Source organism: Dendrobates tinctorius, unplaced genomic scaffold, assembly GCF_039654945.1.
Source record: "Dendrobates tinctorius isolate UK_male_01 unplaced genomic scaffold, ASM3965494v1 ptg000043l, whole genome shotgun sequence".
Taxonomy (NCBI): Eukaryota; Metazoa; Chordata; class Amphibia; order Anura; family Dendrobatidae; genus Dendrobates; species Dendrobates tinctorius.
In genome coordinates, this window is record NW_027361711.1 from 327,336 (window position 1) to 354,360 (window position 27,025).

Here is a 27,025-nt window from a genome sequence, read left to right on the forward strand (position 1 = left end):
CCACCATGCTTGACTGTAGGGATGGTATTCTTGGGGTCGTATGCAGTGCCATCCAGTCTCCAAACGTCACGTGTGTGGTTGGCACCAAAGATCTCGATCTTGGTCTCATCAGACCAGAGAACCTTGAACCAGTCTGTCTCAGAGTCCTCCAAGTGATCATGAGCAAACTGTAGATGAGCCTTGACATGACGCTTTGAAAGTAAAGGTACATTACGGGCTCGTCTGGAATGGAGACCATTGCGGTGGAGTACGTTACTTATGGTATTGACTGAAACCAATGTCCCCACTGCCATGAGATCTTCCCGGAGCTCCTTCCTTGTTGTCCTTGGGTTAGCCTTGACTCTTCGGACAAGCCTGGCCTCGGCACGGGAGGAAACTTTCAAAGGCTGTCCAGGCTGTGGAAGGCTAACAGTAGTTCCATAAGCCTTCCACTTCCGGATGATGCTCCCAACAGTGGAGACAGGTAGGCCCAACTCCTTGGAAAGGGTTTTGTACCCCTTGCCAGCCTTGTGACCCTCCACGATCTTGTCTCTGATGGCCTTGGAATGCTCCTTTGTCTTTCCCATGTTGACCATGTATGAGTGCTGTTCACAAGTTTGGGGAGGGTCTTAAATAGTCAGAAAAGGCTGGAAAAAGAGATAATTAATCCAAACATGTGAAGCTCATTGTTCTTTGTGCCTGAAATACTTCTTAATACTTTAGGGGAACCAAACAGAATTCTGGTGGTTTGAGGGGTTGAATAATAAATGACCCTCTGAATAAACTTTTCACAATTTAAAAAAAAATTAAACAAAGAAATAACATTCTTTTTTGCTGCAGTGCATTTCACACTTCCAGGCTGATCTACAGTCCAAATGTCACAATGCCAAGTTAATTCCGAATGTGTAAACCTGCTAAATCTGCAGGGGGTTGAATACTACTTGTAGGCACTGTATATATATATATATATATATATATATATATATATATATATATATATATATATATCTCTTCTCTTGAAAGCTTCAAGTACACCAGAGAGTTTTTATTGGGATACTGGAAAGATTTGGCTACTTGCATGCAGAATGTTTTCCTATGATAGGAACACTTCTGTTCTACGCTACCCCAGACCCACAAACTGCATTTCTAGGCCGGTTTACCACCACATGGAAGGATTTGTTCTCCCGTCTGTTTTTTTGTTTAGATCAATAGAAGGATCTAAAAGGGGAGAGGAAACATTCCCAAGTATTCCCATATGGAATAATTTTTATTTCCGATACTTCTTCTGATCTAAAATGATGTATGGAAGACCGGATATCCTGCGAATAACGCAAAAAAAGGGTGTTTTTTTTATTAAGGTGGAAAACCAGTTTTAGGAAACAGAATTTAATAAGGTTCTACAAGTAAACACAGGAAGGTGCAAAGAAAAACAATATTTAATAAAAAGTAAAAATGATAGTACAATTAGTTAAAATGGATTAGAAAAGTATGAGCGCTAAAGAAAATATATTCTGCAAGTGTAAATTAGAAAGCTTGCGCTTTTATAAAAAGCAAAGTCATTTCACTGATGGTAGATCCATTAGATAGCATTATTTTTAGTAAGCAAGTGTCTTACTATGAAATCTATCGGTCTTTCTACACTTGCCAGGTTTGTTCTCCATTTTCGCTGTTAAATTTGGACAGAAGATCTACAGTACAGTACATTTTAATATTTGCAGCAAGTTCTATCTTTTGTTCTGGATCTTGCTCTCAAAAAGCCATGAAATTCCACAGAAAATAAGCATTTCATGCAGATATTTGAGGCAGGTATTGTAGAATATCTGATCTATTCCACATAGGTTGATCAGTTTAACAAAATCTCAGCAAAATACTAAGACAAGGCTCACTCATTAAGTCTTTTCACGTGTTTCTTAGTAAAATTATGGAATACATTCTCCTGAATAGTATATAAACCCACACAACTGTATGTAGAAGTCAGGTTCAGAACTTCACAAGAGGCGATATGGCTTCTCTGGGATTGTCTTTAAGTCATTTCCTGCACACAAGGGTCTCTCACAGCCCTTGCACAACTCAAGGCTATGAAGATTTGTGTGCTTGGCATTCATTTTTTTGGAGCCACTTCTTCTATCTTGCTTTTCTTTCCTTTTTGTTGCAGTCTGATGTTATGTTCTGTCACTTCTCCATCTGAATCGGAGGCTGAGCTTTCTTCCGAACTATCAGACTCCTCTTCGCTCGAATCAGAGCTGTTGAGTTCAACTAAGGCTACATTCTACAAAAAAAAAAAAATTATTAAGTTTATATGCAGCATTCTAAAGACAGCGTTCAAGTCAGATTGCAGCAGTTTTACCGAAACCGCAACAACATGACAGTGAATGAGCCTTTATGGGCAACTCCGTATTTTGGTTTACATAGAGATGTTGTATTAGAAAGTCTAATATATAATTGCCTTGGGGTCACTGCCAGATGCTCCCCCTCCTCCTCCTGCATCCTCTGGTAAGATTTTGCACTGACATTAACCTCTGTCTTTTATTGTGGTCGCCCCCCGTCTATACCTAGACTTCTCGCACCCTAGGACAGCACACGTCCTGTTCCCCACCTTGAGCTATGCTCAGGGAATTTATTTAGGAGCAATTTGGATCATATGATCATTGAATTCATGGGGTGACATTATACATTTTGGGCGTCCACTCTTTAGGCATGATGTTTTGAATACTTATGAGGATACTACTTTCCATCTTGGATGGACGAGGGGTTTGTCAGGTGTGTGTTTCATCTGCTTTATACTGGCACCTCATTCAGACTTTTGTGCACTTTTTGTATGATATTTAAAAATAAAAATCATTGGTATTTTTGCAATCGTTTTGCTCCTTTTTTCTCTCCAGTATTCTAATGAAAGTAGGAGCTGATGTGGCTTGTGCCTAGGGTGAACAAATTGTTTTGGTATCATCCATAGGCATTTCAAGCATTCTACATGGGACTTTTGTCAATTATATAATTGCCTTGTAATGTCTTCACAGCCAGTTCCATCCAGATGTGTCCGGATCCCAGAATTCCAAGCGGCGGAAGTTCACCGATCGCCATAATGGGACACCCAAGTGATGGGTGACTCAATATGGAAACTGCTGGTGGTACCAGCCTCTTGTGCTGTACCACCAGCGGAACACTCACGAACACGCCGCCGCGATCAGCCGAATGATTCACTGACCACTGCCATCTTTGTACAGGAGGAGCGCATGCGCAGTTTTAATGTGACCGCCGCTGTCTGCACAAAGATGGCGGTGGACTGATTTATTGCGCAAATTCATTTTAACACAGGGGGAGGAGTTAGTGCATATAGGAAAGAGGACACACGGGAGACAGCTCAAAAGAGAGAACACATGAAGGAAGAAGACAGCACAGTGGTGGAGAAAGAGCAGACAAGGGGGAGAGAACATGGGGTACACAGGTCAAAGATGACATGAGAGGAGAAGACAGCAGATGAGCGAGAGAGAGAGCACAGGAGGAGAGAGCTCAAACAGGACAGCACATGAGGGGAGAACACAGCACAGGAAGGAGAGAGACAGCAGACAAGGGGGATAGCACATGGGGTAGACAGGTCAAAGAAGAGAGCATAGACGGGAGAAGTCAGCACATGGGGAAAGAGAGAGTGGATAGGTGGGTGAGCTTATGGTGGGGGGGGTATAAGAGATTCTCAACGCTGCAAAGCCTGCCCCCATTGTGACATTACCGCCCTCCCGATGCGATAGCATCGGGCCTCCATCTAGTACTGACATAAATGAAGAAATGTCTGTTAGTGAACGTATATCACTACTTACCATTTCTATTATATTTTCCGCCTGCTCAATGTTTTCTATGTCAAACTTGCCATCTGAACAAGTCTGAATCTCCTTGTTGAGGTCATCATTGGCTTGTGCCATCCGTGGCAAGAAGTTCTGTACTCTATCTAGTACTGGAATGACAAAAAGTAAAAAATACAGTACATCACTGCTAGCTTTAGCCCATTTATTACGAACAGGTCATCACAAGCTTTGGCCTCAGACATCTGTAATAATTCTCATATAAAAGCATGAAACGTTGTTAATCAGTGTTTTGGATCTGATTTTTAATTAGGCGTTTCAGTTTTCACCATCAATGGTTTTCAATGATGGGGATAAAAATGAAAATTGCTGGCCGATAGTTTAATTTTCCTGAAACCCGTAACAGAACCAGAGAGCGGGATGCGCCCAGATCACTAGACAGGAAACCAGGAGCACAAAATAAAAAGGTCACTCCCACTTCCTCCTTCAATGTAGTTTCCAAGAAGTGACGCAGGTGTCACCCAAATTACAATCATTCACCCAAGTCCATTGTGAAAAGAGAAGATCGAGAACCATCACCAACCATAAGCTGCAAGGAGGGAAAAAAAATTAGGGGTCATAAATTTCAGGAAAATCAAATTGTCGGCAAGTATCATTTTTCACCCTCACAGCAGCAGAGAGACGATGAGCACGGAATCCTCTGATAAGGAGGAAACACTCCTGAATAAAGATCCCAAGAATATCCTCGTTCAACAGATAGTGCTTCAGGAAGGAAGATTGCGTGATATCCAAAACTTTCACAATCAAGGTAGGAGATATTATCAATTTGGAACTTCAATTAAAAAAAAAAAAAAAAAAAAAAATTCCTTAAGAGAAGCAATACATACAAGTAGAAAAAAAAATAAATTATATAATATCTGGTTGTCTTCCTTAGATTTAATCATTGCATTTTGCAAACTATAAAAGATGCACCTCAAATTTTGGGGAGGAAACTAGGAAAAAAAAAATAAAATAAAATGGTGGTGGATATTATAGTCCAATTTTAAGGTAGCTTACTGGGAGAGTGAGGGGGAGGGCTGAAGTGGAGTGGGGTCCCAGGAGGCAGGGTCACTGCTAAAGGAGGTCGGTGACAGGAGTGGGGCAATGCTGCAGGCCACGAGCTGGGAGGAGGGGGTGTCCTGGTGGTGCGAGGTTGTGGGCCCTAGTCTTTCATAAAAGGTGTAGGTGGTGAGCAGAGTCCCCTTCCAGTTTCACCACGGTGGGCTTAGGGGAAAAAAAAAAAAAAAAAAGGCCCACCGCAGGGAAATCAATGAAAAAGGGAACTCCGTTCAAGCCAGACATCACCCCACTCTTGCTACCATCAGCCTCCTGCAGCAGTGACCCTGCCTCCTTGGATCCCGCTAACTTCTACAATTCGGGTAAGACGCACCCTCAGCCAAAGAACTGCAGGCCTCATTTGCCTCAGTTAAGGTCAGTGTTCATGAAAATCACCATAAGAAATAGGAGCAGCCAGGGGATTTCACATTCCTGTATATAGGAGGTAGGTGCACTGAAGGAAAGTTAGCAGATTGTCACAAATAACCTTTGGCACTCAAATATGAGGCTTCATGTAGAGTTGATTAAGGTGAAAGTTTTAATTCACAGCCAACATATGGACAACACAAATATAACCCAACATTTTGGCATATGAGCCTTTTTCAAGGATATCTGCATATATAGAAAGAGAATAACGCAAGAAAAACGGTATACAAAATGACCATGAGGTAACAAAGTAGAATGACCTCATTCACGAATAAGGCTTACAGAACAATTGAAAATCCCAGATTAGCTTGTATAATGATTCTTAATGGTGTCCAAGATGCTGGTGTGAATAGCCTTCACAAAGGACACATAAGAGGGGAACAAGCCAGTATGATATATAAATGATAATGCCATGTTGTCTGGACCAAAAGCAGGGCTTCAGACAAAGTTTGTCAAATTTTATTGTCATCATATTCCTCATGGTACAAGGGATCACTCATATCCTAAAAAAGGAGGATAGAGGTCAGGGATACATGTATAAAAAAAAAGTAATAAAAAAAAAAATTATGAAGATACATATATAATAGAGCCTTTATAAACACCTTGTGAGTTCACTCGTTAAATTAAAGAAACTGGATAGTCCACCGTCAGATATAGTGGAAAAGAAACTGAATAAAGTAAATAAAATACCCGTTACTTAGTGGGCCGGCACATATGGCGTCCTTGCGCTATCCTGGGTGGTGAGAGACAGTTATCCCTTTTATACCCACGGAGGGCTGTTGTCAATTTCGGGTGTGACGTGATCAAGAAAGGGAGATCATGTGACAGAGGGTTTCAGTCTGCCAAGCAGTGTCGGAAGTTCCGAGTGGCCGAGCAATGGAGACAGTGCGCATGTAGGGGAATGAATATGAAGGATCATGACCAGGGACACGCCAGTGTGCATGTGTGGAAAGCGCGTACAATTGGAAGGTGTGGCAAGCACTGCTAGGCGGGTGAAAAAGAGAACAGGATAAGTATGACAGTAGGCATACCTTAATATTTGAGAATACACCGATATTAGGAAAAGAGAGTGACAGGAAAGGCAAAATAATGAGTGAACTCACAAGGTCTTTATAAAGGCTACATTACATATACATCTTCATACATGTATCCCTGACCTCTCTACTCTTTTTGGGATAGGAGTGATCCCTTGTAACAAGAAGAATATAGTGACAATTCAATTTGACAAATTTTGTCTTAAGCCCTGCTTCTGGTATGACTTTTAGTCCAGACAACATGACATTATCATTATACTGGCTTGTTTCCCTATTATGTAACCTATCCTTTGTGAAGGCTATTCACACCACACCATTAGACAAGCTGATCTGTGATTGATGTAATTCTACTTTGTGTATTATTTTTACTTCATGGTCATTTTGTATACAATTTTTCTTATGTTATTATCGGTCTATATATGCAGATATCCTTGAAAAATGGAGTTATATTTTCGTTTTCCACATTTCGGCTGCGAATATCTGTCACCCTTTTTTTCAACTATGAGCTGCCGCCACTGACATCAGGGGCTTATCTACAGCATTCTGTAATGCTGTAGATAAGCCCCCAATGTAATCTGGGAAAAAAAAAAAAAAAAAAAAAAGTTTTATATTCACCCCAGCGTTCGGTCCGATGGAAGGTACTGGATCGGACGGCGACACCCATCTTCATACGAAGCCATCCTCTTCTTTCCTTCCCGTCGCAGCTCCTGCACAGGCGCACTGCTCTGCCCTGTTGAGGGCAGAGCAGAGTCCTGCAGTGCGCAGGTGCCTGCGCATGTCAGTGGCGGCAGCTCATAGTCGAAAATAAGGGTGACAGATTCCTTTAAGATTTTCACCTTACTCAACTCTACTTGAAGCGTCATATTTGAGTGCTGCAGGTGATTTGTAAAAATCTACCATAAAGAGACTGGGCAAAAATGTCCTGCATGGCAGAGTTCCGAGATGAAAACCACTGCTGAGCAATAAGAACATAAAGACTAGTCTCAAGTTTTGCCAGAAAATATCTTGATGATGCCCAACAATTTGGGGAGAATACTCTGTGCACTGACAAGACAAAGGTTGAACATTTTGAAAGGTGCATATCCCATTAAAAAGTGACGTAGAAGTAACAGAATTTCAGAAAAGGAACATCATATTAACAGTAAAATATGGTGGTGGTAGGTTAGTAGTCTGGGACTGTTTTGCTGCTTCAGGACTTGGAAGACCTGCTGTGGTAAATGGAACCACAAATTCTGTATACCCAAAAAAATCCTGAAAGAGAATGTCCGGGTATCTGTTTGTGACCTCAGGCTGAAGCGCACTTGCATTATGCAGCAGGACAATGATCCAAAACACATCAGCAAATCCACCTCTGAATGGCTTAAGAAAAACAAAATTAAGACTTTGGAGTGGGCTAGTCAAAGTCCTAACCTTAATCTGATTGAGATGCTGTGGCATGACCTTTAAAATGCTGAAATGCTGTTCATGCTCAAAAACCCTCCAAATGTGGCTGAATTATGACAATTCTGCAAAGATAAGTTGGGACAAAATTCCTCCAGAGCGTTACAAAAGACTCACTGCCAGTTATTGCAATTGGTTGAATGCAGTAGTTGCTGCCAAGGGTGGCCCAACCAGTTACGAAGTTTTGGGGGCAATCGCTTTTTCACACAGGGACCTGTGGGTTTGTTTCCCCCCCCCCCCCCCCCCCCCTTTATTTAAAAACGGCATTTTCTGCTTATAAGTGGCATCTTCGCCTAATATTTAAATTTGTTTGGTGATCTGAAACATTTGCATGTTTATCTCACTTAAAAGAAATGGAAATCAGGAAGGGGGCAGACACTTTCAGTACAGTAATTAACCAGAGCCAGCATGGGTTTGTGGCAAACAAGTCATGCAGCACAGTGTACAGGTAGATACAACCCTTTTATCTCTACTTGTTCATGTTGCCTGAACCCTCAATGGCTGGTATAGTCAGCGTCGGACTGGCCCACCGAAGAACCGGAGGATTCTCCGGTGAGCCCTGGCATCCAGTGGGTCCTGGCACCTGCTGGCATACAGGGCCAGCAGTTGCCTAGGGCCCCCGCTGCTCCAGGGGCCCCCAGCCAGTGGTGTGTCGCACACCACGCAGCTGCTATGGGGGCCTATTCCAGCGGAGCAGCAGCAGATGACAGTAGGCAGGAGCCCCTGTCCCCGCTGCTAAAGAGAAATTAATATTCACTGGTTCCCACACCCACATGGGCAGCAGTGAATATCATTTCACGGTCTCCACTCCCCCGGAACCCCGCCCTCCAGCCCAGTAAGCCGCTATGTGGCAGTAAATCAGGGCCGGCGCCGCCCTCAATTGTAATGGGAGAGAGAGTCCCCTCTGCTGACTCACAGCCGGTGCGCAATGTCGTCACTTCATAGCGCACCTGCTGTGTGTCTGGCAGGTGGGGAAGCTCCTGACCCTGAAGCCAGCTGCCGGAATCAGCTTGGGAGTGAGGAGAGGTGAGTATTGTGGGTTTTTTTTTTTTTTTTTAATATCTCTCTCTCTCTATATCTATCTCTACCTACCTATCTCTCATCTATCTCTATCTATCTACCTACCTGTATACAGGGTAGCACCAATAGGAAAAGCAGTCAAAAATCCATAAAATAGATCATTTTTATTGAAAATTCATATACAATTGGACAATACAGTACATGGAATGGGGGGGGGGGGGGGATATCCAAATAGACATGCACAGTGGTGCAAAGGATCAAGCACACTGCTTTCACAGTCCCAGGATCAATCATAGAATGTGCAAGATAATCACTATATATCCCTGATGAAGGGTTAAGAAAACTCATTATAGATACATTGATACATAGGCTAATAGCTCAACTATTAATACTGCCCATAACTAAATTGTCATAATTCCCTAACAAGGCATAGAGGGATTAGTACAGAGCAAATGCTCAAGACAAGCACCATGTCAGCACAATCAATGCTAAAGCACCATCATTACCTAAAAACCTATAGTGGAAGAGCTAATGCCAAGCAAGTGCTCAAGGTGAGCGTCACATCAATAGATTCAATGCTGCAAGTAGTGTCATTACCTGGGTGCAGTGAGGGTGGTGCGATAGATCCTGTCCCCGATGCGCGTTTTGGAGCCGCAGCTCCTTCCTCAGGGCGTTTTAGGTAATGATGCCGCTTTAGCATTGATTGCGCTGACATGGTGCTTGTCTTGAGCATTTGCTCTGTATTAATCCCTTTATGCCTTGTTAGAGAATTATGGCAATTTAGTTATGGGCAGTATTAATAGTTGAGCTTTTAGCCTATGTATCAATGTATCTATAATGAGTTGTCTTAACCCTTCATCAGGGATATATAGTGATTATCTTGCACATTCTATGATTAATCCTGGGACTGTGGACGCGGTGTGCTTGATCCTTTGTACCACTGTGCATGTCTATTTGGATATCCCCCCATTCCATGTACTGTATTGTCCAATTGTATATGAATTTTCAATAAAGATGATCTATTTTATGGATTTTTGACAGCTTTTCCTATTGGTGCTTAGTATTTTGCAGTTTCCCTGCTTAGTCCTATATCTACATTAATATATATGTGGGAATATATTCTGATCAATTGATTTTTTTAATCCATTGGGCTAGTTACTTTTGGCCCCCACATATATTATGTCTTTTACCTGTTTACCTCTATACAGGGGTTGGACAAAATAATGGAAACACCTAACGTTTTGGCATCATAATCTTCGAACATGTTATAAACATGCAAACCGTGACATATGGTAATGTTTTGTAGTTGATTATTTGTGATATGTGTATGTAAATTAATTGTTTGTTTTGCAGAATTGTAAGAACATTGATGAGAAACGGATACCAATGGCAGACCTCTCGGATTTTCAAAGAGGCCAAATTGTTGGTGCTCGTATGGCAGGCGCTAGTATAACAGAAAGTGCCCGAATGCTTGGCATGTCAGAGGTACTGTCTCCAAAGTAATGACTGCGTTTGAAAGAGAAGGAAAAACGTCCGCAGCAAAGCACAGGTCCGGCACAAAGTCGAAGTTGATTGAGAGAGACCGTCGGACTCTAAAGCGAATTGTGAGAGAGGATCGCAAGACTACGGCTCTGAAAATCACTGCTGAGCTCAATGAACACCTACAGAACCCAGTTTCCACGAAAACTGTTTGTCGGGAGCTGCACAAATCTAGATTCCACGGAAGAGCTGCAATTAGAAAACCGCTGCTCTCAATGACAAATGTTTCCAAGAGTTTAGAGTTGTGTAAAAACCTCCAGAATTGGTCCCTCGAGCAGTGGAAACGTGATATTCTCAGACGAATCATCGTTTACCCTATTTCTGACCTCCGGCCAAGTGTACGTTTGGAGACAGCCGAAAGAAGCATTCCATCCAGACTGCCTTCTCCCAACTGTAAAACATGGCAGAGGTTCTGTGATGATCTGGGGTGCTACTTCGTGGAGATCCGCCGGGCCAATGATATCCCTTCATGGAAGAATTAACAGCCGCGATTATTTAGGCATTTTGGGCGACCAAGTGCATCCTATGGTTCAAGCACTGTTCCCGGAGGGGAACGCCATCTTTCAGGATGATAATGCACCAATTCATACAGCTAGAATCGTTAAAGCATGGCACGAGGAACATTGTAATGAAGTTGAGCATCTCATCTGGCCCCCACAATCCCCAGACCTCAACATTGAGCATTTATGGTCGATTTTACAGATTCAAGTTAGACGTCGATTTCTGCCGCCATCGTCGCTCAAAGAACTGGAGGGTGTTTTAACTGAAGAATGGGCTAAATTTCCTTTGGAAACAATTCACACCTTGTATGAATCCATACCTCGGAGAATTGAGGCTGTCATCGCCACAAAAGGTATTAAACTAACTTTTGTTGATGTTTCCATTATTTTGTCCAACCCCTGCATATACCTGTCTATCTCTCCATCTACCTACCTCTCTATATCTGTCTCTCCATCATCTATCGATCTATCTACCTACCTCTATATCCATCTAATATACAGATATACACTGGCACTACCAATAGAAAGAAAGGGCTGCTGGTGCCTAGACAGAAGCTGTGCTTTTTCTGCTAAGAAAGGGTTAAATGAGTAAATAGAGGAAGGTACCACGCTTACAGGACTATTCAATAATGAAGAAGCACGTTTTGCTTTGAAACGCGTAGGTTTTTGGCCCCAGCTAGGCTCCATAGCCTTAGCCTGTGACGTCACATGCTGTCAGTGCAGGACAGTGTCGGCCCCCTTCAGCCGTGCATCCAGAACGCTACCGGCCGGAGCGGTCCTGGCTCTGCCTGGCTCTCTTCACTACTTGCACTCCAGACAGCCGAGCTCATTCACCTCATCCTCCCAGCTTGTCACATACCTATCCAGCAATTCTGTGGATCATTCACTGTGATCGGCACAGCACCTTCATTCAGCAGAGTTAGGGCAAGTCTGCATAAGTTCTGTCACCGCTCATTAGTGAATCTTGCTGGCATGGTAGATCTGTGGCTCTGAGTATCAGGTTTATGTGTGAAAGGCAGGACGTTTACTTTCACTTTTATCATTACTGAATCGTCCTGTGAGCGCGGCACCTTCCTCTATTTACTCATCTCTCTCTATAGCCGTCTCTCTCTCTCATCTATCTACCTCTGTACCTATCTATAGCTCTCTCTATCGATCTATCTTCTTTCTATCTCTCTATAGATCTATCTAACTCTATATCTAGTATATAGCATTATACCCTATGAGGGGGCTATATTCTATGAGATGGCTGCATTATATTCTATGAGGGGGGCTACATTATATTCTATGAGATGGCTGCATTATGCTATATGAGGGGGCTGCAACCCCAACCCCTGCTACATAATTAAGATTTGTACTACCTTATATTATACCCTGATATTAGAATGTTTTACCGCAGAATTGGTGGTCTTGTATTCATCTCTATGTAGCTACATAGTGGGCCCCAAGAATTATTGTCTCTGGTGGGCCCAAGGTGTTCCAGTCCGATGCTGGGTATAGTCAGTAGTTTTGTCATTGTGGTCTACCTTATAGATAGGTGTGCAGGACAGAGCATCATATGGCGGTAGTGCACCACATGGATTCAAAGAACATCCACCAATACAAGTATAGCACAAAGTAAACTTATGGTACTTACTGCTGCTTCTTGGCATTCTGACTGTAGGAGGGCAGGATCCAATATTCTTGTTTTGCTTCGAATTTATAAGTAATTTGTTATACAGACCTAAAGGGGAGGCAGAATATGTAAAGTCATTACTTAGTATATGCCAACAGGGCAGCACGGTGGCTCAGTGGTTAGCACTGCAGCCTTGCATCGCTGGAGTCCTGGGTTCAAATCCCACCAAGGCCAACATCTGCAAGGAAGTTTGTATGTTCTCCCCGTGTTTGTGTGGGTTTCCTCTGCGTTCTCCGGTTTCCTCCCACATTCCAAAAACATACTGATAGGGAATTTAGATTGTGAGCCCCATCGGGGACAGTGATGATAATGTGTGCAAAATGTAAAGCGCTGTGGAATATGTTAGCACTATATAAAAATAAAGATTATTATTCCAACACAAAGATAATTAATCTGGCACCCAATAGTGAAATACAGTTAATTGGCTTTCACTTCTGAAAGGAGTAAAAGAGAAAAGATTACAATGAAGAAAATCTTCCAAGTATAAAACTTCAAAATATTTTCTATTAGGCTACTTTCACACATCAGGTTTTCGGCGTCAGGCGCGATTCGGCGTCGTGCCGGATCCGGCAAATAATTCGTAAAACCGGATGTGACGGATCCGTTTTTCTGCCGGATCCGTCTTGTTCTTGACAGACAAAACCGGATCCGTCTCATCCGGTTTTTGTTCCGTTTTTTGATGGATTACACCGGATCCAGTTTTTAAAATTGACCCTTGTGGCCTTCCGAAAGGGATTGGCTACTGAAAAACTATATATAGCATGTTCCTACAGCCCTTCTTTGACAGGTTGTAGAGGAGAAAGTGCAGGTTGGAGAGAAGAGCAAGTTACTGGCGAAGATGGATGTTGTCATTGGAAATATTTTGAAGAATTTGGCGGATTTCACAGCGGAGGCGAATCGTTTGAGGGCGATTGTTCTGGAGAAGGAGAGAGCGAGACAGCAGCGCATCAGGCATCGTAGACGACGTTTGTGGATCCACCCCATCACAGCCAAGAGAATGACGCGTGGGGTCTATTCTACACTCTGCATGGACCTTAGACGAGACCCGGATACATTTTTTGGATATGTTCGGATGAAAATGGAGAATTTTGATTACTTGGTGGAGCGCATTGCACACCTCATAAGAAAAGCGGACACCTATTGCCGCTTCTCTGTTTCACCCGCAGAGCGTCTGATGGTGACTTTAAGGTAAGCCACATTTATTGGATATGCTCGCATCAGAGCACACTTTCACTGCAATCTTGTTGGTGGTAGTTTGTATCTCCAAGTGTTATAGGTCAGTTTTGGTATGTAATGCTGTGATTTTAAACTAATTGATTGTTTTTTAATTCCCCACAGATTTCTTGCAACTGGAGAATCCCTTTCGTCACTGCATTTCCAGTACAGACTCGGGATTTCCACCATATCTGGAATAGTGAAGTACACATGCCGTGCACTGTGGGACTCCTTAGCTGAAGAGTTTTTACCAGAGCCCACAACAGAGGTGGATTGAAATTTCAGAAAAGTTTCAACAGATATGTCAATTTCCCAGTTTTTGGGCGCTGTGGACGGGAAACATATCCACATTGTAAAGCCAGCCGGATCGGGATCGGAATATTTCAATTACAAGAAATATTTTTCCATTGTCCTCATGGCCATCGCTGACGCGGAATACAAATTTATTGCTGTTGATATTGGGGCCTATGGTCGCTCCAATGACTCTCAAGTTTTCAAACTGTCTGCCATGGGGCGTAAACTGTATGGAAACACCTTCCAGTTCCCATCCCCTAGACCGCTGCCGCAAACATCTGGTCCACCTATGCCATTTGTCTGTGTAGGGGATGAAGCCTTCCAGCTGTCAGAACACCTTTTGAAACCGTACTCTAGCAGAGGATTGACAAGAACAAAACGCATTTTTAATTACCACCTCACAAGAGCAAGAAGAATGGTTGAATGTACCTTTGGTATTCTGACAGCCAAATGGCGGGTCCTATTGACTGCCATCAACCTCAAGACAGAAACTGTGGACGAGGTGATCAAAGCTTGCGTGGTACTCCACAATTTTGTTATCTGCAAGGAACTCATTTCCATTGAGGACACCTCTGAAGAAACCACCTTGCAAGATTACCATGACATTACCACTAGAAGTTCTGTGACGGTTTCAGTAATGAGGGACAATTTTGCACTATACTTTGTCACCTCAAGGCAGAGTACACTGGCAGGATGACAGAGTGTGAAAGATTTGTGCCCTTAACCAAAATTGTGTACCTTCTGTACCAACAGTATATACCTTTGCCAACCAAAGTTGGCTATCTTGTCATGGTCTTACTATTTTTAGCTTTAGGCCACAGGTGTGTACCTGGTTGTGTTTTATGCAAAGTATTTCACCTTGTAACAAAAGTTGTGTACATTGTTAGGAAATCACCAACAATAAACACAACTTTTTAGGTGAAATACTTTGCTTCAAACACAACCAGGAACACAACTGTGGCAAAAAGCTAAAATTTACCCACAGTTATATACCTGGTTTTGAATACCTTTTTACCTTTGAAATACCCTGTATTTAACCTTTTTTTTAAACATAGTTCGCCACAGAAAGAAATGACAGACAACCAGTGTAAACAATAATTTAACTTTTATTTAAAATATTTTTTTTTTGTAAAATGTTTTTAATGTGCAAAAAACTTTTTGAATAAAGGTTTTAAAAACAATAGGCATTTTTATTGAAAAACACATTACAAATCTGTGTAGTGTGGGGTGGAAATACTGCTGGAGGGGCTGCGGGACACTTCGACACTGGGAGTGTGGAGAGAGGACTGGGATCGTGGTGGGGAAGGAACAGAGGTGAAGGTGTGGAAAAAGCTACAGAATGGGTGGACATGTGGGAGGCAGAAGAGGTGGTGGGCGGTGGAGTGGAGGGTTGGGCAGGGACTGTAGGAGCAGATGATGTTGATGGCAAGTTGTATGGGGAAGGAGTTTGGTACGGGGCAGGTTGCTGGAAGTGGGGAGATGTCTGGTACTGGGGAGGTGGATGGTATGTAATAGGAGGGGGAGGATGGAAAGTGTCCCACTGTCATGCTTTTATATATGTGTCTTGTGGGCAGAGCTACTGAGCATGCTCAGACCAAAAATAAAACGGATCCGGCGCATTGCGGCGCTCATAGGCTTTCATTGTGTGAAAAAGCCGGACGCGCCGGATCCGGCGTGTCCGGCTTTTTCGCCGGAGACAAAAAACGTTACAGTAGCCGTTTTTTCCAGATGCCGGATTGCGACGCCGCATTGCATTTCGCTGGATCCGGTTTTTGTCAAAAGCGCCGGATCGCGCCTGACGGCGAAAACCTGATGTGTGAAAGAGGCCTTAATGTTGTTTTATGGGTCCATTTTCTATAGCTCCTGAATGTACCTATACAACGGAAGATCATGCAGGGATGCACACGACTAACAAGGCAACACCCAGCTGTCAATTATTTCATACGTTTCAGGGAGAAAAAGTACCACGCAGACTTCTAAGAGAAGATGCTACAAAGAGAGCTGACAGGATCCTCTTTAATTAAAAGGGATCATCAAGATCTTTAGCTTTCAAAAGATAGGAGAACAAGAGGATCTGCAATCTTGGACCCAATTCTTGCCAACAAGGAGGAAATGGTTACGTAAAGGTGGCTGGGAATTTAGGGGTCAGCGATCATGTTAGCCTCCAACTTTGGATTACAAGAGGAGAGGAAGACCAGTGAGGACTCAGACTTTAAGGTTGGACTTCAGAAAGGCAGATTTTAATAGACTCAAAAAGAGGGTAGGAAAAGTCCAATGGCTGGATGTCCTACAGGACAGAAATGTCCAAGAAGGATGGGAGGTTTGGCTAAAATGAAATCCTCACTGCACAATCAATAACAATCCAGAAAAGAAGGAAGAATTGGAAGCATTTAATAAGACCAGGGTGGATGAACACAGAACTTAAACACTTGTTAAAGAGGGTGAAAAAAAAAAAAATATATCAAATGGAAAGAAATCTAAAGAAGAATATAATGCTGTCTGCAGGGAACGCAGGGCAAGAGTTAGAAGAGCTAAAGTCAGTAATGAAGTATGGCTTGCAAGGGAGACCAAAAGCAATAAAAAAAAGGGATTCTGGGGGTATGTCAGAAGCAAAAGAAATGTCAAGGACACTATAGGATTTTTACAGGATGAAAAGGGTGAAGTGGTCAAAAATGATATTGAAAAGGCCAAACTTTTAAATTCCTATTTTGTATCTGTGTTTTCTAAGAAAGCAATCAGAACATCAACTGATCTTCACGGTGCCATCGAAAGAACAGAATCCACTCAACCCATAAACAGAGGGATGGTGAGGGAACACTTAGCTAATTTAAATGAATTTAAATCTCCTGGTCCAGATGAATTACATTCTAGGATACTACAAGTACCTGGAAAACAGAAGTCCCAGAAGATTGGAGAAGGACAAATGTTGTCCTAATCTTCAAAAAAGGAAAGACAGTCAGTAAATTACAAACCAGTGAGCCCTACTTCTATACCAGGAAAGATCTTTGAACAAGTTATTAAACAGCATGTATGCAAGTACTTGGATAAGCATACACTAATTAACCAGAGCCAGCATTGGTTTGTAGCAAACAAGTCATGCCAAACTAATCTAATTTCGTTCTATGATGTACTGATGGAATCACTGACTGGGTGGATCAGAGAAATGTGGTAGATATACTATATCTCAACTTACAAAGCATTTGATAAAGTATTCCATAATATCCTTATTGGAAAAAAAAACAAAAAAAAAAAAAAAAACAAGGCTACGGTTAGGTGGACTTATAACTGATTCAGTGATTGTACTGAAAGAGTGGTAACAAATGTCTGCACATCGAATTAGGCTAGTTTCACACTTGCATTCCTTGGAGCTGCGGAGGGATGCGTATGTCCTCCGTGAAGCTTCGCCCACAGCCGCACCTCCTCCGTACTCTCTCTTTAGCATTGGGTACGCAGGCATGCGTTTGCAGATGCATGCGTCGTTCTGACGGTGCGGCGAGCGCACCAAAATGCAACATGTTGCGTTTGGCGCAGGTTGCCGCACCGTCAAAACGACGCATGCGGCGGCAAACGCATACCTGCGCACTAGGGTGATTACTATTTTAAAAATTTTGCAAAACGAAAATGAAACCCCTTACATTGGTGGAACAATTCCACCAATTCCATCAAATTTGTAAAATATTCAAAAAAGTTCCCCCTCTTTTTCATTTAAAAAAAAAAGATTTTTCGTGTTTTAATTTAAATCTATAAAGAAAAGCCGGATTACTTACCGGTAATGCTCTTTTAATGAGTCCATGACAGCACCCACTTGGAGAGAGGGATCCGCCCATAGGAACAGGAAACCTACAGAGATAAAAGAGGGCGGTCCGCCTCTCCTCCTCAGTTGTATTTCAGAGTACCCGGAGGACCGCCAATTATTAGGCCATTATATTAATCAATATTTAAAATTTATCAATTTTACATCTAAGAAGGTGTATATACATTGTTAACTTCTAGGGAGGGTTAGTGAACGGGTGCTGTCGTGGACTCATTAAACGAGCATTACCGGTAAGTAATGCGGCTTTTTACTCTTCTCCACGACAGCACCCACTTGGAGAGACTTTCAGAGACCTTCACCTGGGAGGGACCACCGTGCTGAGGACCGCTCTACCAAAGGCTAGGTCAGATGAGCATGATAAGTCAAGCCTTTAGTGGTTATAAAAAGTAGAAGGCGTCGACCAAGTTGCGGCCTTACATATAGACTCGATTGCGACGTCTCCCCTCTGCGCCCACGAGGATGCCATAGCTCTGGCGGAATGTGCCCTGATACCCTCCGGAGGATCTTTATTTCTCGCGGAGTTTGCCAGACAGATCGCGTCCCTAATCCACAGAGACAGAGTACCCCTTGTGACTTCATATCCCTTCTTTGGCTCTGGAAAGAAATAAACAGAGCCCTACTCTTCCTCCAGCTGTTAGACTTCTCGATGTATTGTAACACTGCTCTTCTAACGTCTAGTGTATGGAATTTTTCTTCTGGAGTAGAATGGTTACTGTAAAATGAAGGGAGGTGGATCTCTTGCGACCTATAGAATTTCCCCGCTACTTTTGGCAGAAACGAGGGGTCTGGTTTTAATATCAACTGATCCTGGAATGTTTAACAGGAACGGAGGTTATATTGAAAGTGTCTGTATGTCGATGACCCTTCCGGCTGAAGTTAGTGCCACTAGCAGTACCGTCTTAAGAGATAAGTGTTTAAGGGATATTGAGTCTAATGGATCAAAGGGATAGCGCGTTAGGACATCTAGTACCAGATTCAAATCCCAGGGAGGCACTCTGGGTATGTGTACTGGTTCGCTCTGTTCACAGCCAGAGATGAGTCTGGCTATCCATCTATTGCCTGCCATGCTATAATTATAGAGGGCCCCTAGAGCAGACACTTGAACTTTTAGTGTGTTGACGGATAGCCCTAGATCTCTCTCCTTTTTGTAGAAATTCTAGAATGGGCGTTATCGGGATTTCTCTAGAGTCGGAAGCTGTGTGGAACTCTAGGAACTTCCTCCATACCCTGTTATAACTCTTTGTAGTAGCCAATTTTCAACTCTGTAGGAGGGTATTGACTAGTCCCCCCGTGAACACTCTTGCTCTCAACATCTCCCTTCCAAGATCCAGCCGTCAAGCGGAGATTGTCCACTTGAGGATGGAAGAATGGCCCCTGAGAGAGGAGCTTGTGGGCTGAGGGAGCACCCAAGGGTTTGTCACTGACATTGCTTGTAGGCACAAAAACCCCTGGCCTCCTGGGCCAAAATGGCGCTATTAAGATTATTCTCGCCTTTTCTGCCTTGATCTTCCTGATAACCTGCGGCAGTAGTATGATTGGGTGAAAGGCATATGCCAATCTGAACTGCCACGGGGCTTGGAGGGCATCCAGAATTTCCAGACAGTCTGCCACGTTCAGGGAGGCGAACCTTCGCCCCTGTCTGTTTTGTTTGGTGGCAAAGAGATCTATCTGGGAAAGACCCCACAGTGACACGACGTGTTTGAATATTTGCCGGCTCAGGCACCATTCTCCTTGCCATAACGTGTGGCGACTTAGGAAGTCTGCTTCTGAATTGTCTCTTCCTCTTATGTGGACAGCCGAGAGACAAAAATTGTTTTTCGGCTAAGAATGAAAATTTTCTTGCGGAAGACATTAAGCTGTTCGATCGAGTTCCGCCTTGCCTGTTCAGATATGCTACCACTGTGGTGTTGTCTGAAAGGATTCTCATGTGTTCTCCTTGTAGCTGTGGAAAGAAGTGATATAACGCATGACTAACCGCATTCAGCTCTTTTAAGTTTGAGGAATCTTGTCTCTCGCTTATATCCCATTGGCCTTGGGAGAAGATCCCCCCATATGAGCCCCCCCATCCTGTAGGGCTGGCATCAGTAGTAACTATACCGGAAGGTGTTATCACCCATGACACTCCTCTCGATAGATTATTGTCATCTAACCACCATACCAGGGAAGTTAGGACTGTTTGGGATAAGGTGATTTCCTTTGCCAAATTCCCTCGGACACAAGCCTCCTCTAGGAGAATCTGTTGTTGCAGTTCCCTGGTGTGGAACTGGGCCCACTGAACTGCTGGGATGCAGGAGGTAAGAGACCCCAAGAGGGACATTGCTTCCCTCAAGGACAGGCCTGGTTTGTCCATTGCTAATGTTATCTTTGTTTTGATCATTGCAATCTTTACCTGTGGTAGCAGATATTTTTGTAACGCATGACCTCGGACCTGTGAGCGTGGGTGGTCTCCCATTCGGGCCCAGGCCGCTTAGCGGCCGCCACCCGACGAACGCAATCACGCTCGGTCTAGAATGGCCGGCGGCCTAGTTGGAGACCTAGGAAGGACTGGACGGATTGTGGCTCGACTCTGGACTACTTGAAGTTTATTATCCAACCTAGAGCCTGTAGGGATTAAGATTGCGTCAGCAACTCGTCTATTACATTGTCGAGTTGAGTTCCCTATTATTAAGAAGTCGTCCAGATAGGGTATTATCAAGCTGTGTTTCTGGCATAGGAAGGCCTTTACTTCCAGCATCACCTTTGTAAAGACCCGTGGTGCAATGGAGAGGCCGAATGGCATAGCTGTGAACTGGAGATGGTGTATGGTGCCATCGAGGGACACCGCCACTCAGGTATTTCTGATACCTGTAGTGGATGGGAAGAGTATTATAAGCATCCTTTAGATCTAGATCCGCCATCATACAATTGGGGAAGAGAAGTTTAATTGTAGACTTAATATACTCCATCTTAAATCGTTGATTTTTGACAAATGTATTTAGCTTTTTCAGGTTGATGATTGTCCTGAAAGAGCCATCTGGCTTAGGTACCAGAAAAAGAGTGGAGTAAAACCCTCTCTCTTCCTGCCCTTTGGGCACATGGTCCAATACTTCTTTGTCCAACAAGCTTAGAATCTCAACTTCCAGGGCCTGCAGTTGGATTGGTAAGTTGAGAGATGCTATAATAACCGAGTTATGTGGGGTATGATGGAACTCTATCTTTAGCCCATTTCTAACAATGTCCAGGACCCAAGAACTGGCTGTGATTTTTCCCCATTCTCAGAGGAAAAAAAAATTTTTTAGTCTTCCTCCTACTGTAGGGACTAGCCCTTTAGTTTCTGTCTCTACGGGAGGATCTTGTCCTCCTTTATGGCCCAACGATTCTGGTTTTCCGTTGGCCTTCCTCTGCCAAATGGCCATCTCCTAAACGCCCTCCCTCACAAGGAATGGCACAGAGCTTTGCCTTGGATTGGGTATCGCCTCTCCGGCTTTTAAGCCATAGACTATGCCTGGCGTTATTAAGTAAGCCTGCTGTCCTGGATGCCAAACGTAATGAGTCAGCAGAAGCGTCCGCTATAAACGCAGCCGCGCAACGGATCATGGGAACAGCAGCTCGTAATCTGTTTCTGGAGGCCTTTTTGGTCTATTTGCTGGTCTAATTGATCAATCCAGATCAGCATAGAACGGCCCATGCAAGTGCTGGCTATTGACGGCTTAAACGTGCCGGTAGCTGCCTCCCATGCCCTTTTCAGTGCGGCATTGGCCTTACGGTCGAGTGGATCTTTTAGCACGCCCTGATTGTTTTGAGGTAGAGGCGACAACAGCGTCCACTTTCGGGACCTTAGACCCCGTTACCAACTCCTTGTCACTGAAGGGGTACCTTCTCCTTGAAGCCGAGGGGAGGTAACCTCTCCTGGTCCTGTTTCTCCCATTCTTTCTTAACCAGGCTTTTATGACTGGTATAACAGGGAAGGCTCTCCTCTTCCTATCAGTTAGTCCTGCAAACATTATTTGTTTGCAGCTCCCTTGTGTCTGTGCATCCCATGGTGTTTCTCACGGACTTAACTAAGTTGTCCATGTTCTCTAAGGGGAAACGCAAACACCCCTCCATACCTGAGGAGGATGACGATGTGGATATGTTAGAGCTATCAGAGATCACAGCCTCGTCAGAGTCTGAGCTGGCCACAGTCGGTTTCTTAGTCTTAGTATGTGTAGGTGTACTACTAGACTGGGTTAAGGCCCGTAACTTCTGTGGCTGACGCTGAAGCCCGTTTCGCAGTCTCATTAATGCATTTTTTACATAGCCTTTTTTTTTTTTCCCTGAGGGAGGAGATGTAGCGAAGAGGAGAAGAGGGAGAGAGGAAGGGAGAGGTATTTGTCAGCTTGATAGGCAGAGAGTCGTCCACTCACCCAGAGAAGCTGTAGGTACCGGCTCAGGAGGCTGAGATGGGGGCTTGTTGGCCTGGCTTCTGTCCGAGGAACCTCTGCCAGAGTCGTCCTTGGATGCCACCGTGTCACCTGCAAAACATGCTTGCCTGCTAAACCCTTCGCAGCAGGGTTTTTTTTGTTTTTTTTTGCTCCACCATTATTTTGCCGGTACTCCCTCCCCCCCGGGAGCACCTCCTCAGGGTAGGCGCAGCTAATTTGCGCATGCTCGGCCTGGTGTACAGCCGCCGAGCCGCTGAATATTGTCCCTTTTTTTTTTTTTTCCCTTTTGCAGCTTCTGCGGGGAGGGGGCGGGGAGCGCTTCGCATGCTTATGCGCGGTCTCGCGATGCTCCCGAGACCGCGCGTGCACCTTGCCGCTGGGGATTCTCCGGTGACCCGGAAGTTCCCCCTTACCACTTCCGGTATCGGCGCTGCATGTGCGTCCTCCCTCTGGGGACTGAAGCCATGGGAAAACGGAGGCTGCATCTGTTCCCTCCGGTTCCGCGCTCCCACACGGACCGGGACGGCCATCTCCGGACCCCGGTGGCGTGTATATGCAGGAGAACCCCGGGCGGCCTCACCCGGACCCGTTGTTTCTGCCATCGCTGCTGCGGCTGTTCAGTCGAGGAGGGAGCCGGATTACAGCACTCCACCGTCGCTGCTTCTGGACCGGAACCCCTGCCGTTCCCACAGAGACTGCACAGGCGGTTCCTTGGCCCAGGTATGTCTGTAGAGGAATCCTGCTGTCTTCCACCGGAACAGGAAACCAACTGAGGAGGAGAGGCGGACCACCCTCTTTTATCTCTGTAGGTTTCCTGTTCCTATGGGCGGATCCCTCTCTCCAAGTGGGTGCTGTCGTGGCGAAGAGTAAAAATATCTTTCTAAGTTGTAACAAAAAGTGGTATTTTATTCACATCTAGAACATTCTGGAATATTTTAAAATATTTTGTAATTTAGTATTATCTTTTCATTTTCAGTGCAAAGCTTCAAGTTTTACGATCAAGAAGTGCAGGACAGGTCATTCAGAAAATGTCTTCTAGAAATTCCAGCAACAGTGTAAAGGCAAACAGGTCTATCTGGATGAGGAATCTGCCCTCCTATTCTCAACATAAAAGGGATCCAAGTATTCCATATGTTGAAAAGTTCTCCAATCTCACGCGGATGCCAACGAACTGCCAAATTCTTGGAAACTTCAGTTTTCTGTTCAACAGCGAGAAACGGCGAAGGCAGAAGAAGAAGGCAATTAAGTGTTTGAAGGCGCACTGGTTGGTCGAGGAGTCATTAATTGACATTCCCAGATCTAACCAAAATGCTGAACGTGCTGTAAAACTGATGGAGGAACTACATGCGAAATTGAAACAAATTGAATTTTTGAATCTAAAATTCATAGGAAAAAATAATTTTTGAACGCTTCTTTTGTACATATTGTACTTATAATTAACTGTTTTATACTGTATTTGTTAAAAAACGAATAATAAAAGTTGCTTAGTTATTACTATTATCGTTTCAATAATGCAAAATTGCATGTCCTTTTTTGGGGGGAAAAAACAATTTTTGCCTTATTTCATTTGAATGAAAGGGGGAACTTTTTTTAAAAAAACAAAAAAAAAGCAATACTTATTCTTAAATAACCCATAAAAGTTCCTCCATTGCACATGGTTTCATAAAAAATTTTTTTTTTGTCATTACACTACTGCGCACCCAATGCTAAAGATTGGGTACGCAGGCAGCCGCATGCCGAAGGAGGAGCTGACTGGAGGTGGTGCGGCCATGGGCGGAGCTTCACGGAGGACGTATGCATCCCTACGCAGCTCCAAGGAACGCAAGTGTGAAACTAGCCTTAGAAGAGTGTTTCAAGTGGGGTACCACAAGGCTCTGTCCTGGCCCCAGTGTTGGACAACATTTTCATAAATGATCTAGATAAGGGAACTGAAGGTTAAATAATCAAATTTGCAGACAATGCAAAGCTAGGAGGGATAGCTAACACTAGAGAAGACAGAAAAGATCCAGAAGGATCTAGATAAGCTTGAAGAATGGGCAGCGACTACTAGAATGGTATTTAACAGAGAGAAATGGAAGATTCTACATATAGGCAAGAAAAACAAATTACATCTACAGAACGGGAAGAATAAAACTAAGCAACAGCATGTGTGAAAAAGTCTTAGGTATACTAACAGATCACAGACTGCACGAGTCAACAGTGTGATGCAGCAGCAAAAAAGGCAAACAGTTCTAGAATGTGTTAAAGGAAGCAAATAGTATAGATCACCTGAAATCATTATTACCCTCTACTTCTCTTTGGTCAGACCTCATCTGGAATACTGTGTCCAGTGGTGGGCACCATATTTTAAAAAATACATTGAAAAACTGGCGCAAGTTCAGAGAAGAGATACCAGGCTGATGAGCAGACTGTAAACTATACCCTACAAGGAGCTGTTAAAGGATCTGGGAACGTTTAGCTTGCAAGAAAGAAGGCAAAGAGGAGACTTAATAGTAGTCTACAAATATCTGGAGCGCTGTCACAGTGTAGAGGGATCATCATTCTCATTTGCATAAGGAAACACGAGAAGCAATGGAATGAAACTAAAAGGGAGAAGATACAGATTAGATATTACAAAAAACTTTTTGACAGCGAGAGTGATCAATGAGTGGAACAGGCTTCCACGAGAGGCGGCGAGTTCTTGCCTGGGATGATACCTGGGATGATCATCTGCCTGGGATGATTTAGTAAATCCTGCATTGTGCAGAGGGTTGGACATGATGACCCTGGACATCCCTTCCAACTCTAACATTCTAGGATTCTTAACTTTAGTTTTTTGCGTATTGGGCCAAGCACTAACAGGCCGTTATGTGGTAACTATCTGCCTGTTCACAAAGGGGATTATCTCAACTGGCAATTCCCATGCTTCAATACACCTCTCCAACACAGCAGCAGCTTCTCTTCCAGTCTGCTCAGCAGTTAGGCAGCGGAGAGCCAGCTGTCATCCAGCATGACGTCAGTAGAGACGCCCTGTCAGAGCAGAGCCGAAGAGAGAATGCTGCTCTGTCATTGACACGTCACTGCAGGAGAGTCGCTGGCAGGAGCTGTCTGACAACTCTAAGCAGGCAGAGGTCATCACTGGTCAGAACAGGTTGGTAGTTACCAAATACCAGTCTATTAGTTCTTCGCTCCATATGAAAAAATAAAGGGGTTATTATCCAGGACTTTTATTAAGTACTGATTCGCTTTGGATTCCCTATGGCTTGTCTTCCTCCATATAAAGAGAGTGTCTGTTATTACGGAGCAATCCACTGACCAACCATCCCGGGAGAGTAACAGGACTGTGGTGCATCACTCTGCAAGAGGTATTACTAATTTCGGTTTTATCGGCTGCTATCGTACATCCGACCATTGGATAGAACAGGACTAGGGCGAGGTACTTGCCAACACCTTTCAGGAGAATTATGGATGCCGTGTCCGTAGCACCTCTACTTACTGATGAAGAATCGGGAGAGCGACTGGATAACACTTTAAGTGCGATTCCCCTCCTCAACGAAAAACAGTTTGTTTAGAACAAAAGTAAAAAAGAAAGTTTACACCTGTTAGAGATATTATCAATTCTATTACAGCTTGATGCCTAGAAAACCAAAACCGCACTAAAGCTGGCCGAGGTTAGGAGATAACACGGTCCTGGCCAGCTGCAGAGCAGCGCTTACAAGCTCAATAGAAGAGAGCCTGTGAACAATGTACATGTTCTGCTGCCCAGCAGTGATTGGTTATCAAGCTAAAAATTGTTGTTATAAGCAGAAAATTGCTTGTATTCAACAAACACTATCCAACAAAACCTACTGAAGATAGGAAAGCACATCGGATCCAATGCTGGAGACAGAGGGCGCCTGTCGTATGCTGACAAAGACAGCAGCAGTCACCTATATAGTGTCCGGAGCACTACATGTGGGTCGTACCGCTGTGCTGGCCTCCACTGCTGCCACACTCTCGCCTAGCCATAGGATAGAAGACAATCTACGGATTAGCGGAGCGGGATCCCTATCAATTCTGAGCATGAGGCTCCGAAACGCCCGGCCTGAATACAGTATTGACCACACCAGCTCGCCCTCTACTCCACTCTCTAAGGGCTAGCTGAACACAAAGCTTGGCTACCTCCAGCACAGAACCAATAGCACAGTGGTGGCATGCAATATCACCATTCCAAAACCCCAATGTCAGACCCCACCGATCTGCCCTGAGGAGATGAGGCTTTCTAATATAAGGATGAGCAGCAGGAAGGAGCTGAGCGCCGCTCTCATGGGGGCCCCTGGCAATACGATCATCAGCCATCTCCATGGACAAGCAGAAGTAACAGGCTGCGGTCCAGGAAAGGTACAAGGAGCCAAACACCACTTATTTACCAGGACCAATGCTCTGCAGGGTGACGGGTTCAGGCATCTCCACCATCCTGGGTACCACTCACCGCCTCCTGAGCAGCCGACATCCAGCAGCTCCCCGGAGCGCACAGGCTCCACAGTGTGCCCCTCAGCTGCCTCCATATTCATCCCTGCACTGCGGCCTCCGGATGAGAAGCACGTACAGAAGAAGCGCCACAACAGGAAGTAGGCAGCACACCGATGACGTCACTGGACCGCTGCTCTCAGCCGCCATCATGCTTATGGGCAAAATGTAAACGCGCCACTATCATTCGCAGAAGTGTGTAATCGCCATGTGAGGAGTGTATAACTCAACTGGCACAGCAGGCAGCGAGGGCCTCTGCTGGCCAAGAGTATGTACTGCACTGTCAGGACAGAGCTGCAGTCCTGT

The 27,025-nt window shown here is 44.2% G+C and overlaps 1 protein-coding gene across 2 annotated transcripts; it reads right to left on the minus strand.

Annotated features, from left to right (window-relative positions):
• Window positions 1-1,397: 1,397 nt before the first annotated feature.
• Window positions 1,398-26,839, minus strand: NOPCHAP1 (NOP protein chaperone 1). Of its 2 annotated transcripts, none has more exons than XM_073575131.1 (4): window positions 26,682-26,839; window positions 12,467-12,553; window positions 3,795-3,928; window positions 1,398-2,248 (listed from the first exon to the last, which is right to left on the minus strand). In XM_073575131.1, exons 1-4 carry the CDS (start codon window positions 26,761-26,763, stop codon window positions 2,081-2,083), a joined length of 471 nt encoding a protein of 156 aa, XP_073431232.1. In that variant the 5' UTR covers window positions 26,764-26,839; the 3' UTR covers window positions 1,398-2,080. The 2 variants fall into 2 exon arrangements, with proteins under 2 accessions (XP_073431232.1, XP_073431233.1); XM_073575132.1 differs by having other exon boundaries at window positions 26,620-26,826.
• Between the last annotated feature and the right edge of the window lie 186 nt (window positions 26,840-27,025).